Below are 15,841 nucleotides of genomic sequence, written 5' to 3'. Positions count from 1 at the left end.
TTGTACTTGCACATACACCTTATGAACTGAGTGACCCCCTGTGCAAGGGGAAAGTGTTCTCCATGAGAAATACATTGGACTGGTCTTTTAGCTACAACTTCTTGCATTTGGCATACCATTAAGCACCCAGATCTGTACTGTTACAGATGGAAGACTTCCTAACACACTGTTGCTGGACCCTGATCCTTAAAAATCAACGTAAAATACATCAGTGAAGACTCCACATGGGTACACGAACACTGGCAATCTCTCTCAAACAAAAGAAGGCTCTCACAGCATTGAAGTTCAGCCACAACAGCCTGTCTGTCCTACTTGATCAGCCAGATGCAATGAACTGCACTGCTTTTTCTGAACAACGGATGAAGTGCTAAAAGAAGCATTTATGCAACCATAGAAACCAATAAAAGGTTTGAGAAAAAATGAGTAGGAATTCAAGCACATTCTTCTCATACCATTTGTGCCAGTTTGAGTTACAGTAATCTGGAAGACAAACTTCTATAATGCCAGGGATTAATTTAAAACTGATAGAAACATTATTGACTTCAAAGCTTTAGTTTGTCTGAATTTCCTCTCCTTCCTCCCCTTTACTTGATCCACAGAAAATACTAAATGTACTGTGAATGCCAGTAAAACAGCCTAGACTCAGGACCATAACTATTACGACAGCAAAGACTATTAAATAAGTCTGAAGTGCTCATCAATGAACAGGAACGGCAGAATTGTACCTGAAAAGCAGGTGGTTTCCATAAAGGATTTTATGCCCATTAACTTGGAGAATTCCAAAGAACTGATTACTTTACCTCTCGTTTTGTGCCATTCAGGTGAATTCTTTGAAGTAGTCGCCTTTCAGAGTCTACCCAATACACTTTCTCTTCTGCATAATGAAAATCCATAAGCGTTGACTGACCAGTATCAGCCACCAATCTTTCATGATTGGTCCCCTCAGTGTCAATTCTAAAGATGGCATTTCCATGGCTAAAAAGTAGGAATGGTGCAGGGTCTGGTGTGGTGAAAACAAAAAGAGACCAATTAATAGATAAGCATTGCATTTTTGCTGCATTAAGTTCTCATCATTATTATACTAGCCAAAGAGAAATTTCAGGATCTAACCATCTCTCTCATATTTTAATGATAACTTTCTAGGCATATCACAGAGAACCAATAAGGTATAAATGTAATGGTCCTTTTGCTTTTAATGCTGAATGCTAGGTCAAAAATCTGAGTCATGAAACTGGGATTGCAGTGGTTGTTACCACTAATCCCAAATCCTACAGCCTGGTTGGAAGTCAGAAGAACCATTGCATGCATGCCAACAGGGGTTAGAAGAACTATGCCATGGATGAGTCTCCAAGTTGAAGACCACTTCCAACTATTGTGCTGTAGCAAGAATTTGTCACAGAGAGGCGGTCTGGAGTCTCACTTTAACTATCCAAACAGGGAAATCGAAGATCCCAAGACAGGGCAAAGGAAGAAGGTAGAGACAGTGGAGGTTTCTTGTGATCCAGAAGGCTGAAGGAAACCTAAAGACCTGTACTTAAAACTGCTACAGCTCAACAGCAACATCTCCTTCCAGACAAAAAGTGTATTCATACTGAGTGAAGGGTAAGATCTTATCAGTAACTTAAATAAAATATGTTAAAATGAAAGGTGTTTTAATGATGCCCCAAACTCTAGAAATCCAATTAAGGTTGAAAGTGATGAGCAACTAGGATGGTCCAAATAGCCTTAATGCAGCCTTAAAACCAGGTGATAATTATGGAAGTACAATTAGTAGGACATAACAGTTGGGGCTGCAGATTACACTACCCCAGTTTTATCAAGTCCTCTTTGTTATTTTTAGGGCATTGCCACAGTGCAGGGTTAAGATTGCCCAAAGAACCTCAACTGCATTTCCAAAGCACAATGGTTTTCATTTAGGCAATTTGAATATTATGGATGTCTATCAAGTCTGTAGCAAGGAAAGGAGTTTTTATGTAACCAGTCACATTTTAGCCTTCATTTAAAAAATGCTGTGGTTTAAGCCCAGCTGGCAACAAAGCACCACGAGGCCACTTGCTCACTCCTCCCCCCCGGTGGGATGAGGAGGAGAAAATATAAAGAAAACCTTGTGGGTCGAGACAAGAACAGGGAGGGATTACCCACCACTTATGGTCACAGGCAAAAACCAGACTCAACTTGGGGAAAAAACAAAATCAATTTAATTTACTACCAATCAAATAAAACCCAAGGATAATGGGAAGTAAAACCAAATCTTAAAACACCTTCCCCACTCCCCTCCCTTCTTCCTGGCTCAACTCCACTCCTGATTTCTCTACCTCCTCCCTGCTAGTGGCACAGGGGGATGGGGAATGGGGGTCTCCCACAGGAGACAGTCCTCCATGAACTTCTCTGGCATGGGTCCTTCCCACGGGCTGCAGTTCTTCACGAACTGCTCCAGCGGGTGTCCCTTCCATGGGGTGCAGTCCTTCAGTCACAGACTGCTCCAGCGCGGGCTTTCCCATGGAGTCACGGCCATCTTTGGGGCATTCCCCTGCTCCGGCGTGGGCTCCTCCCCGGGCTGCAGGTGGGCATCTGCTCCCCCGCTCCCCTCCGTGGGCTGGGGGGGGACAGCCTGCCGTCTCACCACGGGCTGCAGGGGCATCCCCTCCTCCGGCGCACCTCGTCCCCCTCCTTCTGCACTGGCCTCGGTGTCTGCAGAGGGGTTCCTCTCACATTCCAATCCCCCTGCTCACTGCAGGTTCCCCTTCTTAAATCTGTTCTCCCAGAGGCGCTACCACCGTCACTGATGGGCTCAGCCTTGGCCAGAGGTGGGTCCGACTTGGAGCCGGGGAAGCTTCTAGCAGCTTCTCACAGGAGCCACCCCTGCAGCCCTTCCCCTGCTACCAAAACCCTGCCACACAAACCCAAAACAAAGAAGAAATGGGGGTGGGGGTGGGGTGCAGGTGGTGTTCCTAATTAAAAAAAAAATAAAATTGGGGGTATACAGCCTAGTTTTAATTTACCACTAAAACAAAATTCAAAGAAAGCCCATTGTGGTGGTAATGGTGGGGATTTATAACATGGTTGCCTGAAATGACAGATCATGGCATACAAGTAATGCTCTAACCAAGTGACTTTGAAATGCAATTATTGATATAGAACCAACAGAATGACAGCTTTCAAGCCTGTCTAATCACTTGTTGAATTGATCTTCCTGCAATGCAGAAGCAGCTCTCCATTTATCAGGGTTGGATGTCGTCAAAGATGCTCTATCATCAGTTTTCTTGCGCATATACTTTTGAAAATTAAATTGGTTTTATTGACCAGTTTTGCAACCTTTTAACTAAATATCTTCACTATTAGAATGAAACCTGAGGCTTTAAACTCAATAGACATCACTTCTACAAATTTTAGCCAGATGCTCCACCTTCATCACAGTTGCAAAGCTGTTTGATTTAACACCTTTCACAGCAGAGGAATGAGACCATTTTTGGTTTCTCCAAGTGAAGAAAGTTCCGACAAGTACCCAAGACGTAATTTTCTTCTGTTCACAACGAAGATGATCAGCGCCCTATTTCTATACTAACAGACTGGTTTGTATCTCAAGTTTTCAAGCTATCAACCAGTTATAACAGCTGCTTCTAGGATTTATAGTGATTCCCTTTTTTCTGCTGCTATTTGCACTAAGCAACCCCATGTGAGAATATTTAAACTATGAAGACTTGCTTTACGTAAATGGTAAATGAATGATGAAGTGTAGCAAGGTTGATTTATCTCAGGAATTTGACAGCTGTACTGCCTGCACTTTTGCCAATTAGTTGACCAAGAGCATTTATATACTTTGTTTTTGTCCTTTCCACTCTGAATTTCCTATCAGGCACCCATGAACGAGGGCTGTAAATGGAACAGGGACCGAACAAATGTAACTTTGACTGCAGAGGCACCAGTCAGATTTGGGACTTAATTTTATCAGGGGTTTAATGAACAACACCTGCACCAAAGAGTTTCCTGTCTTTAAAACATGAGGGTATTTCACTTGGTGTACCCCCAACGGAAGGGTTTATTCCTAGCTTAAGGGTTCTTTATTCATTATAGTAGCTCCTGAACCATCAGTCACTTTCTACTCGTGCTATAAATGTTAGTAATAATGTTAAAAATGTTGAAGTCCTCCAATATCGAGATAGGATTGTTCTTTGAAAGATACCTGTGCACAGATATCACTGTGAGGTAACATGTTTGTTTTCACTTCTCTTCAGTTCAGAAGTGAAGAGTTTACAAAACATTTGATTAAAAAAAAAATTAGAAATACTATTTAAGGGGCTAGAGATGTTTAGGCAGGAGTACAAAAAATCCAGCTTGGGTCTTTGTGAGTCATGTGTTGCTGTCAATAATGATGATTCTAGGAGTTGACTGAAGTGATCCTGTTGGTGCCAATTTGGGAGCTACACAGAATACTTTTGGTTATGTTCATGGTCCCAAAGGCTACGTGCACAGGGACTCAAGTACATCTCCTACTTCTTGGGTCAGAAACAAGCCCTGTCACATCCCATCTCTGCATTAGCAAGAGTCCCAGGTAAACATTAGTCAGAAAAAGAAAACCTGAGCTCCTGGATCCATAGCATATCCCAGCATATCCCAGACAGGAACCAAAACCAGACATTCAGGAAACCAAGGTGGAGAAGTGAGAGGTGAACTTTAGAGCACTCCCACCTCATATTCTAGATGTAGTATAGGGTTATACCAATCAATAAAATCCAACTAGATTTTTTTCCCTGGGTAGCATCAGTTGAGGACAAAATGAAGGATATTCAAAGGCCATAACTGTCGATATTTTTCTCTTAGAAGGGCTAAAAACTTTAAAAATTTAAATGCTTCTTACACATTCAAAAATCAGTTTATACACTCAGGACAGAGCAAGGGGGAGAAAGAACTCACAGTAGCACTCATGTTTATTCAGAAACTGCCAACTGACCAAATGAAAAATAAAGACTTCCTGCTTACAATTTCACAGCGTTGTGAACCTAAACACACTGGAAAGACATCAACACCAACAGACTGAAAGAGGCAAAGGTAGCAAAATCTTGTGTAGTGCCATGTTTTCCTGGAAGTAGTAAGGACGGGGTAAGAGAGTTTACCATTCTGAGCGCACAGGGAGAGTATGTCTACTAAACAAGAAGTCATTGTTTAGTTTTATTTGTTTGTTTTCATATGTTCATTCATCTCTCCACCACCATACTTCCCATTCTTCACCATCACTCTTCTGTGGCACCCACTTTTGGCCTTGCCACGTACCCACACAGTAGAAGAGGCAGTTTTTCTATCACCAATCAAGAGCACCCCAGTTGCTGTCCAGTAGGCACCAGCTGGGCATGGTTCACTTTGAAAAATAATGCTAACTAAATCTCTAAAGCTCTTTTTTAGTCATCAAAAAAGAAAATGACATTACCGTTCACATAGCAAGACCGTTTGTCAATATCCAAAATGTAGCCGGGCCGACAGGAGCAGATGTAGGACCCTGGAACATTGATACAGGTTTGGCCACAGGTTCCCAAACCACCTTCAAGGCATTCATCAATATCTGAAACATGGTTTTCAACAGATCAGGAAAATTCAGCCAGCAAAAGCAGCAAAGAGCAAAGAAAAAGGATACCCTTGACATGGTTATCTAATAATAATTGGTCACAAAATTTAATATCCCGTCATTAAAAAAGGAGAGGAGGATGGCTGTATTGCTTCATGCATTTGTTTCAGAATTATTGTTTTGTCCGTTGCCACAGGCACAGCGATTGTTATTCTTTTTAAGACGACTGTCCAGGGAAATTACCATTCTCCTGAGTGTCTGGGCACTCTGGTCCCTCTGTGATTGCCCAAACACAGGGAACAGACTTGTCTTGTACTCCATTTCTGTGATTTGCGTTATCATTTGCTGTGCAAATGCTGCCTGCAGCTGCTTCCTTCTATCTTTATCCCTCTTTCCACAGTAATAATTCTGCCAACAAATTAACAAACTTTGCAAAACAGCAAAGCAGCAAACAGACTGCCACAGCACTGAGTTCCACATTGAGCTCATTTTGGTTTGAGTCAAATCTCAAAAACACATACAAAACACTAAAAAGCCCACTATATTCTGATAGCAACAAGCCCAAACCAAAGCAACAAGCAAATTAATTAGAAATTGGGGTTTTAACTTCTAGATTAGGCTAGAGCCTTTAGGAATTAAAAGATATTTGATGTATTTTTGGTGTTTTATCAGGGCTTGAGGCAGTAACTATTAATTAAGTCCTAAATTAAGGACTTTATTTTTCAAAAAAAGGTCACCACCGAGTAGCATATTTTACACTAAGGGTGAAAGAAATTAACCCCTTTGGCAGTACCATGGATGATTGTCCCAGAAAATTTAGATAAATTTCAGTTCCTACTAAAACCAAATGCATCCGATGATAGTAACTTCCCAAGGTGCTTGACATCTGGCAGTACCATATCCTGGTATATTTCTTGTATAACCATTGTGAGGGTTGCTCTAAGGAGCAGCTTTTTGCCTGCCCAAGATCTATTTTATGTCAGTAGCTTTTGTTCTGGGTTTTATCGTCTGACTTTGCACATGCAGGAAAAAAGGAAATCAACAGAAATTATTTTAGAGACATATTTGATTAAGTCACCAAAGGATATCAATTCATAACCAAAACTACATATACATATTGAGTTTTTCCAAGTATACCTCACAACAATTTATTTTTTTTTTTCTGTATTCGTGATCAAGAATTTAAGGCAATGGAAGAAGAACTTCTCCTTCGATAACTTATATGATCATGTGAATCAAGTGCCAGTTATCACAGTGCTTCAGGATGTCTGTGAGTGTTAGGTGTGGATTCCCCTAATTCAAAGAAGGTCAGAAATGGCACCTCATGATAACTACGAGGAACTGCAATTTGACCAACTCACACCAGCACTTTGAAAGAAACTTTCTCTCTCAGTAACCTAGGGAGAGCTAAGCAACCAGATCTCTGATATCCCATGCGTCTGGGAACCTGTCTCCTTCAACTGCTTTAAGAAACTATGTGCAGAAGTGCTTAGGGGTTTCTTCTGTGTCAGGTATCAAAGTTGTTCAAAAAAATGTCAGTGTTTTACAGCTATCTGACATGTCTGTACAGACTAGGGAATGTTTCCATATTGTTTCCAGAGTTTTCCCACAACTTTATGTTCCACATAACAGATGAACTAATTTGACAATGTATGAAATGTAATCAGAGCACATGCAACTGATTTCTGTTGAATAGATTATGAAGGTAAAGCAGAAGCATTTTCAGCAATTTAATTCCACAAAGCACTCTAATTCCAACCCACAATCTTCTTCAAACAATCAGCTTTCAGGAGCATATTTTCCCACATGTACTAGGGATGTACGTGCCATTCTCCACAGCATTAAAGGAGTAACTCCTCCAAATCCCCTCTAGAAAGGTTTGACTGGTTTAGAAGTTTGTTAATGGGCTACAGAAACCGTGAGCTCCAGGTTACCAGTTTAAAACCAGCTACTCCTGGCTAACATTGCCTGGATGTCATTAAAAATAAAGGGCTCTTTGATAGCCCATACAGGAGGGCTTTGACAACCTCAGCTCATTGTCACAGCTGCTGTCACTGTTAACAGAGACGTGAAGGAGTCTGCAGACATGAACACTACTGTTTGTATCTCTCCCTGATGCACTGGTTTTCAAATGGAGTAACTGGCTGACTAAGCTGGGCAGTTAATCTGATCTTTTCACCAGTACACAAGCAGGTGCAAGGCTGTTGATAAAGGCTATAATGTAGTTTATGTTAGTCAATATACTTTTATGATAATAGTGGCTTGTTAAATAAACCTGATGTTATTTCTCTGAGGAAATCATAAGTATGGGTGATGAAGGCAACTGTGTAGATGTAAGATTGCTAAAGACAGAGATTGTTTGACTAAGCAATGTGAAACACTGATGAAAGAACTATTATTCAATCACAATATGAGCACATTAAATAAGAACAAGAAAGATAGGCCTGACCTACAGATTATATCTGGAAATCTGCTCACTCTGAAAGGATTTGTGTTCATATGGGACAGAAAACTGACTTCTTAGCACGTTACTGGGCAAGAAAATTCAAATCATAACACATATAAACACAGGAGACATGAATAACAGTGGGGAAATAATTTTACTTCTGTATATGGCAGTGGTCAGACTATATTGGCATGTTGTTTGTATTCCTCAGATATAGGTTGTTAAAGGAACCTGAAAAATTAGGTGTATACAACAAAGATAAAAAGCCTGATCTGAGGGTAAGCAAAAGTGCCTTTTGGTGAGACACTTAGAGTTCAGTCTGCTTAGATTATCAGAAAGAAGCTTGGGAGAAAGATTGGTCACAGTATATAAATACCTTCACAAAGAAAAAGTACCAGGTTTTCTAAAGGACATTATAATCTTTTGCAAAAAAGATTTAACAAGGACTGGTGGCTGAGAACTGAAGCCAGGGAAATCAAATTTAGACATTAAATTTGCATTAAACAGGAAGCATGATTTACTAAGGGGACTAGCTACTGAGAAAAACTGTGACGATGTGAAAAACATCAGTGGATATTCTCAAGTCAAGATCAGACTGGGAAGACATGCTTTAACCAAGCACAGGTTACTGAGCTATGTACCAAGGTAACTAGACAATGACCTGTTATTTACAGGACGGATTTTCCAGCTCTTTATGAGTGTACAAAACTGACTCTCCGTGAAAGAGCACGCTGATTGATCAGGCTGTAAGAATTTACACTGCCTCCCCGGTAATTGTACTTGAAGAAAGGATTTCAGAGTTATCAGTCTGCCCATTTTCACCACCACCAAAGTTCACATAATAAAGCAAATCCCACACATACTGAAAAGCAAGCAACCGCTCCAGCTGAAGAAAGGCTGTAGTGGAAGAATAACCGCCCAATAAAGACAAGGGGCACAGCAGCGACAGGCAGCTTGGCCACCGGAGAACGCCTCTTCCAGTGGTAAACAGGAAGCGCCAACAGACACAGCGCTATTGTAAAACACGCCGCAACGCTGTGAACATTCAGCTTTTATGGCACTAACAATGGAAGAGGGTCCTATGCTTAACACGCTCTCTTCTTTGCTTAAAGTACACAAAAAAAAAAAAAAAAAAAGGCTGTTTCTTGAGGTTTAGGAGAACTCAATCATAAAACCATGCATCAGGTGTAACTAGCAGTGCCTTCACCTGCACTCTTAGTGCCAAAGCAAAGCACGAAGTTGCATCCTGCTGTAGCTGTTTTATGTGTCCTGGCAACCACATCCCCCAGTGGGAACTTTACCCTGTGAAAGAAATCGGCTTAGTGAACACAAAAGCTGTCTGCAGCGCCCTGACAGCCAGCCCTGAAAGGAAGAATGAGGTTCTGCTCAGTTCTCAAAGGCTTCTTTATGCAAAAAATGCCTTGAGAATCAGCAAAAACGATGAATCATGTCATCATGATGTTGGCAGCTCTCAATGACTTTGCATACAAATATGCTACTTTATTGAGAGTCCTGAGAAATGCTCTGATTGCAGAAGGTGAAGCATTAGTATGCCTGGCAGGGATACAGAGAGACCACAGCGAGCCAGAACTTGCGTTTCATTATGGCCCCAAATACATACATTATATACATAAAATATACATGTGCAGATACATACACTCAAATAACCTCACTCAAATTTTGTTTCTGTGGAGTTGGACCAGGGATTAATTCAATCTGCTATATCTAGCCACCACCATAATCTTTTCAACAAGGTTTCATCACCCAAATTTCATCTGGCTTACAAAGAAAGCAGCCCATCCCTTTTATCTATTTTGTTAAAAGCATACAGCTTAAAGAAATGAAAATACCCAGAAATGGAAAAAGATGCTCCATCAGCAGGTCACAATAAAATAGATGAGACACAGCTCAGTATCTTCTCTTGCTAATTTTAAAAAAGGTTTAAAGTACAACTTGATCTCTCAATTTTTGAGAGGATAGAGCCTGTGAAGTGCTCAAATATTATGGTAAGAAATACAATGTGATTACAATAAGGTGGTTATCAACTCCCGGACTCTTCCAGTCCAGAGCCACAGAGGTGATCATATCACAGATATGACAGTGAGAGCAATCATATGATTTAATCAAGTATAAAGTAGAATCAAATTTAGAATTGAAATAAAATTCAGAAACCACTTGTAGATATCTTGAAGAGAAACAGCAAAAAAGATCAAGGCACTACAATATCTTTCATTTTCTACCTTTCTGGACTCAGATCTCAAGGGTTTGGACACTAGAATGGAAAAAAAAATACATATTGCTTTTGTCTTTGAAATAAAGTCTATGTGTAAATTAGTAACTACAAAATGGACCACCACTTCCCAATTCATGCAACTTGCAACATACTGTTACTGGCTTGACTTTCAAAGATGAAGTTCATGAGGCTATCATCTGGCCTTCTTTGAAAGGCATCAGCAAATACTGTCATCCAGCTCCCTCTAAATCAGGTTTCAATTTAGATACTAGAAAGTAGTCAGTTTTATTTAAAACAGAACACAAAATTAATATCTGCTATTTTCCACTGAGCAAAACAATGATGAGTCTTGCAGTATTAGTCATTGGTCCTGGAGTCTGCCCCTTAGTCCTCTTCAGGATTAAGCTTCATGTGATATGTGACACCATTTCTGTCATTTTTGTAACATATTTGCCTCCTCCCTATTTTGATCTAAGTTTTTACAGCTAAAGATAGTATTTGTCCACATTCAGCTGGATCCAATTTCCAGAGAATTCAGTGGGAATCTTCTCACGAATCGGTCTGTGGGTTCAGACCCATGTTCAAGAATTCCTGACTACTATTTGGCAGCAATATTTTCAAGCATCTTTCCCTAAGGCAGTATAATATGAAGTGAGCTAGTTGGAAGACAGCTACTGAAAGCAAGGAAACAAGCATGCTTCGACTGCAGCTTTTCTGAAATTCGGGAGGGATAGAGTGGGGTCTCAACAGGTTTATCCCTATGTCATGACAGGGGTAGACAACACAGTTCCCCATTTCATTGGCTTTTACTGCTCCTTATGGGACACTTCCAAAGAAAGGATAGCTGTGAATTAGTAAGGCTTTGGCATTTCATATTTCTCAGAATACAACATAAGAAGCTCTAACAGTGTGTCTTCAGAAGGCTGTATGGAGCAAAGTGAAGCCAGGATTTAGCTAATTAAGGTGGATTTAAAGATGTAGTACAAAGCAGAATAACTTAATATTCTGCACCACCAGTGCTCCATGGCAGGAGAGTGGTGAACAGCAAGAAAGAAAGGAGAAAAGCTTGAGACACAGAAAGAAGCATGTGACCAAAAGGGCTGACCTAGATAGCTGCAGTTGTCACCTTCAATTGCAGGCTGTAGCTCTGTAGGAATGTGCAGCATGTTAGCCCTGAAGAAGTGACAAAGTCTGACCAGTTAATGTCAGAAGTTAGTAGAGATGTGCAGAATTTAAGAACCTATGATTCGGTAAAACTTCAATAATGTGGATCATGTTTTGCCTTTTTCAAAAACTTTTTTTACAATATTGTTGGGGTTTTTTTAAATAACTATCTTCCTTCACTTTTAAGACTTACAAAATGAGTATTCAAAGTCAGCCCTGAAGCCAAAGTACACCTCCAGTCTTGCAGTATCCAGTACATGATATATTTACCTAGGGTAGCCCAAGACTAACAGGCACTAGTATCTAGTCTAAAATTGAAAATGCAAGGGGCTGCTTAGGCACTTTTTCAGATAAACAGTGTCATGTGGGAAACTTTTTGGTTTCGAGTGGGGAAAGCATCTATGCATCATTAGAGAGTAAAAAATAATGTTGATAAAGCCGTACTTCAGGAGGACACAGGCAACTGATTTCAACAAGCATAAGGCCCATCCCCTGATGTACCAGGTATGCTTACCTGGTCAAATATGTTAGAAATCAAAGCTCTCCCAGGACCAAATATGCACATGTTTTTACCTTGCAGGAATAATAACTCCTGTGTAGCCCAGATCATTTTTCTTTAGATGTAGAAGGTTCTATGTTTTCACGGGATATAAGACAGGTTAGTTATTTAAAGGTAACTGAGTCCCCAGTCCTGACATCAGCTTAAAATAAATGATTAAATCAAGATGGCAATGTCAAAACTGGCAGAAATGCTTCCAATTCTACCATAACTTGCCAATAAATTGGTATGTTCATTCACCAGACTAGTCTTGTTCTGACCTCATGATCTGTTCTACCGTACTTTCTGTCTTATAAACCTTGCTGTTGTGGGACACAACGGCCCCTCTGAAAGGCCTCTCCTCTCTTGGCATACCAAGTCAGGATTCAAATAATCTCTCTTAAAATAACTGTATAAAATTATGTGAGACATTTAGGGTTAGATTTCATTATCCTTCCACAGGATGAGAAGGTCTTTGATCTTTGAATATCCCTAGAAATAAAAGGAACTAATTAAGAAGTGAGCTATTTAGCAATGTAAGAAGAGCACGACCTAGACCTTTATCTGTAGTGGCAATATGGAAAACAAATCTAGAAAAGCCTACACACTTTCCAGTAAGTGTGTGCCCTAACCAAGGGCAGACACCTTCTCAATTCAGGGTAGTCCTTATGGCTGGCAGGATGCCACCACGGTCACAGATGATAAAGAACATTTTACAATTGATATATTTATTACAGTTCACCAAGAATGGTCACCAAGCCACAGTTCAGCTTGCTGTCATTGTTCACAGTTCAGTGGTATGAGTCATGTCTCCCACTCACCACTTTTATCGCCTCTATTACCTTCAAAGCCTGCCTCCAGCTTCCTACCACTTGCTTCCACTGCACCCTCCATCTCACATAATTAATGAACTAGAATATCATACATCCGGTCTCCTGGTCAGAACATGACTTATGTATCCAGCACCCAGAGGAAAGAAGAGGGGAAATCCATTCCATCAAAGCATCCTTCAGTCTTACATTTCACGTCAAAATTTCACCTTTGCTTAATCCCCTGTAATCCAGTGGTCTCTAATTAAAAAGATACCTTAACACATCTCATTTTTCATTTATTCTATGTTACATGGAATTGCTCAGAATATGTCATAGTAATGTTAGCTCTGATGTAAAAGACGACTTCTATTACTATTTCCTGCGGAGTTTGCTGAGCTACCGGCCATTCTGTTTTGGTGCTTTACCTAACTCCCCTCATTCATACAGCAGCTGAATGTATCTAATTTTCAACAGAAAACACATTATGCAGGGCAGGTTATGTCTCCATTAATGGAAGAGCGAAGTACATCAATATACAAAATATGTCAACTGAAATAACAAATACATCTTTGCAGCCTTTTGAATGTCAATATTTAGAGTACATTTTGACTCATTAAACACTAGCCAAGCAATTCCCTTCATGTCAGTAGGATTCTCTTGTTATACATGAGCTTTTAATTGGGCAACCCAGTAATGTAGAAGTCATAACAAATGCACATCCTAATTAACTTGTGGAAGCTACGTACATATCAGTAAATAGCATGGACCTATAAGAGAGGCTGTGTAAAGTGCAACAGTTGCTGAGGATATGACATACACACTGCATATATTTCAGGTTGAGTTTACGGAGAACCAGGTCTAGTCTGGTCCCATGGACGGAATGGCCATCAACAGCGGAGAGGATAGATGCTCTCCTATGGGAACAGCTTCTGGTTTAGGTTGGCCTAAAGGGAATCCCGTTTGTGCACTTTGAGAGTGCTCTGCAATGTGAAGACAAGCATAGTAAGAGGTGACAGTATGGAGATGCATTTCAGAAGTATGCTGCTCCTCATTTGAATTCAAGCATCAGTGTGGAAGCACCCTAGGTGTGTTCGGCTCTCAGTTAAACCTTCAGTCAGGTTTATCATTTGTACACAAAAAATGCCTAGCTCCTCCTCTCTCAATACGAGAGCATTTAACATGCATACTTCTAATTTCTGCTTTCAAGATGGTATTTCTTGGCAGAATGCACAGAGGAGGCACCTGTTATTAAATCACTGGAATCATGTCAAGAACTGAGTCAGAGCCTCTGAAGCCCAAGCAATCTAAGGCAAAAGCATTAACTCCAAGTATTAGGTCTGTTTGCTTGAATCACTACAGAGCATTTCCGCATCTTCTTACTGCAAAGCCCACAACTTCATAGGCTCTGGCTTTCAAAAAAAAAAATGGACTTCAAGGTAGCAGGGTAGGGAGAAGGGTTCTGTCATTCTTTGTCTTACACTTTGTAAAGAATAGGAACCTGCATTTTACATGTTCCAAATCACTTGGGGTGATTTTACTAATATTAGTGTCACACATTTCACCCAGACTTTAGTACTACAGTATCAAACACACCTGAGATTCATATATTTTATGAGACGTATTATTAAATATAAGCACACATATCCACATGCACCAATAAACACAGAAAGAATAGTTTTTAAAGTTATCTAGCCCACATCTAAGTATATACTAATACATAATCATTAAAATACTCTTTCTATATGCATACAGAGAAACAACAATACATCTATACACAAACTTTACATATACAGAAGCATGAATATGTGCATGCACATGTATTGAAAGTACGGAGACGCTAAAGCTGTGGCGAGGAATTTTGGTAACTAGGGAACAATTCAGATCTCTTAATGATCATATAAAAGTTTGTCCTGCTTTCTGATAGTTAAACTGACAGACCAGTGACTGATTTCTAAAAAAACAAACTAAATAAAATTAGTTCTGTTCATTATGAGAAGCAAAAGATATCGAGAAGCTGATTTATCAATTCTGCCAGTACAACACACAAGCAATCTGTAAAAAAACTCTTCGAAAATTATAAAGCTCAAGTAAGAGAATACAAATGTAGTTTTCTTAATCTGTGAATGGTCAGCAACTTACCTATACAAGCAGAGTTTTCAGTCTTTAATCTGTATCCATTAGGACAGTTCCAGTGCTGCAGAGCTGAGAGGCTGACAAAACCAATTTTAAAAACCACTGGCAAAAAAGCAACAAGGAAGAGAAACATAATCTTGAGGTTTTTTTGAACTGTCACGAGAGAAAAACTAGCTTGTATTCAGTCATATCCAGGACAAGATGAGCATGTGTAATCCCAAAAGGTTTCTGCAATCTCCCACTTTACACTCAGACATCTTATCACAATACCAAGTTTTATCTTTGCCTTGCTTTTCTTGTCACTTTAGCCCTTACTGTGTCTGACTACAACCTTGAAGAAATTCCTGGGAGATTTCTTCCACACACACTTGTTTTTTCCTCTCTCTCTTTCGTTTCTTTTTTTTGTTTCTTTTTTGGAAGCCAAGTATGAAATGCCTGACACTCTTGCCACAAATTTAACACAGCTTAAAAGCAATGCTTGCAAGGATCACTGCTAATTTCCTCGCAACAAGCAAAGCTGCTGTTTAAATCTTAAAAACAGCGAATTTGGAAAACTGTTCACCACAGCCCTCAGTGGAGTACAGGGAGCGAGATCTCCAGGTACCGAGCTTCTCCAAAATGCAGTTGCTTCTTACATACAAACTTGGACGGACTCCTCTTTTCTTTTTAAAGCTCTGCTTGCCCCACCTCTTCTCTTTTTAGTGCCACTTGAGTGAACCCTGTGTTTGCAAATAGTAATGTGGTCAGTTCCTTACTACAGGGAACTGAGCCAGAATGCAGATACCCAGCCACCCATAATAAATACAGTCTATTTAGAAAAGCAGCCCCTCCTGCTTGAGAAGTACCTGCGGCATGCCAGCTAAGTTTCATTTCTCAGAGATTGTAGGCAGGTTTATACCACGCCTGTTCAATCATATTAGTTGCATTCATTTTAATATTGTCATGCGTTTTACCA

General features: G+C 40.1%; 1 protein-coding gene across 4 annotated transcripts in view; it reads right to left on the bottom strand.

Moving 5' to 3' along the window:
• Positions 1-15,542, bottom strand: part of EGF (epidermal growth factor) — a 65,462-nt gene extending 49,920 nt beyond the window's left edge. For all 4 annotated transcript variants that reach the window (XM_030022518.1, XM_030022525.1, XM_030022542.1 and 1 more), the window contains exons 1-3: positions 14,893-15,542; positions 5,426-5,557; positions 801-1,000 (exon numbers count right to left, since the gene is read on the bottom strand). In XM_030022518.1, coding sequence (XP_029878378.1) covers positions 801-1,000; positions 5,426-5,557; positions 14,893-15,019 — 459 coding nt within the window. In that variant the 5' untranslated portion in view covers positions 15,020-15,542. The remainder of the gene's footprint in view (positions 1-800; positions 1,001-5,425; positions 5,558-14,892) is intronic.
• Positions 15,543-15,841: the final 299 nt, after the last annotated feature.

This window comes from Aquila chrysaetos, chromosome 1, assembly GCF_900496995.4.
Source record: "Aquila chrysaetos chrysaetos chromosome 1, bAquChr1.4, whole genome shotgun sequence".
In the NCBI taxonomy this organism is placed as follows: domain Eukaryota; kingdom Metazoa; phylum Chordata; class Aves; order Accipitriformes; family Accipitridae; genus Aquila; species Aquila chrysaetos.
This window is presented reverse-complemented; position numbering and strand designations above follow the sequence as displayed.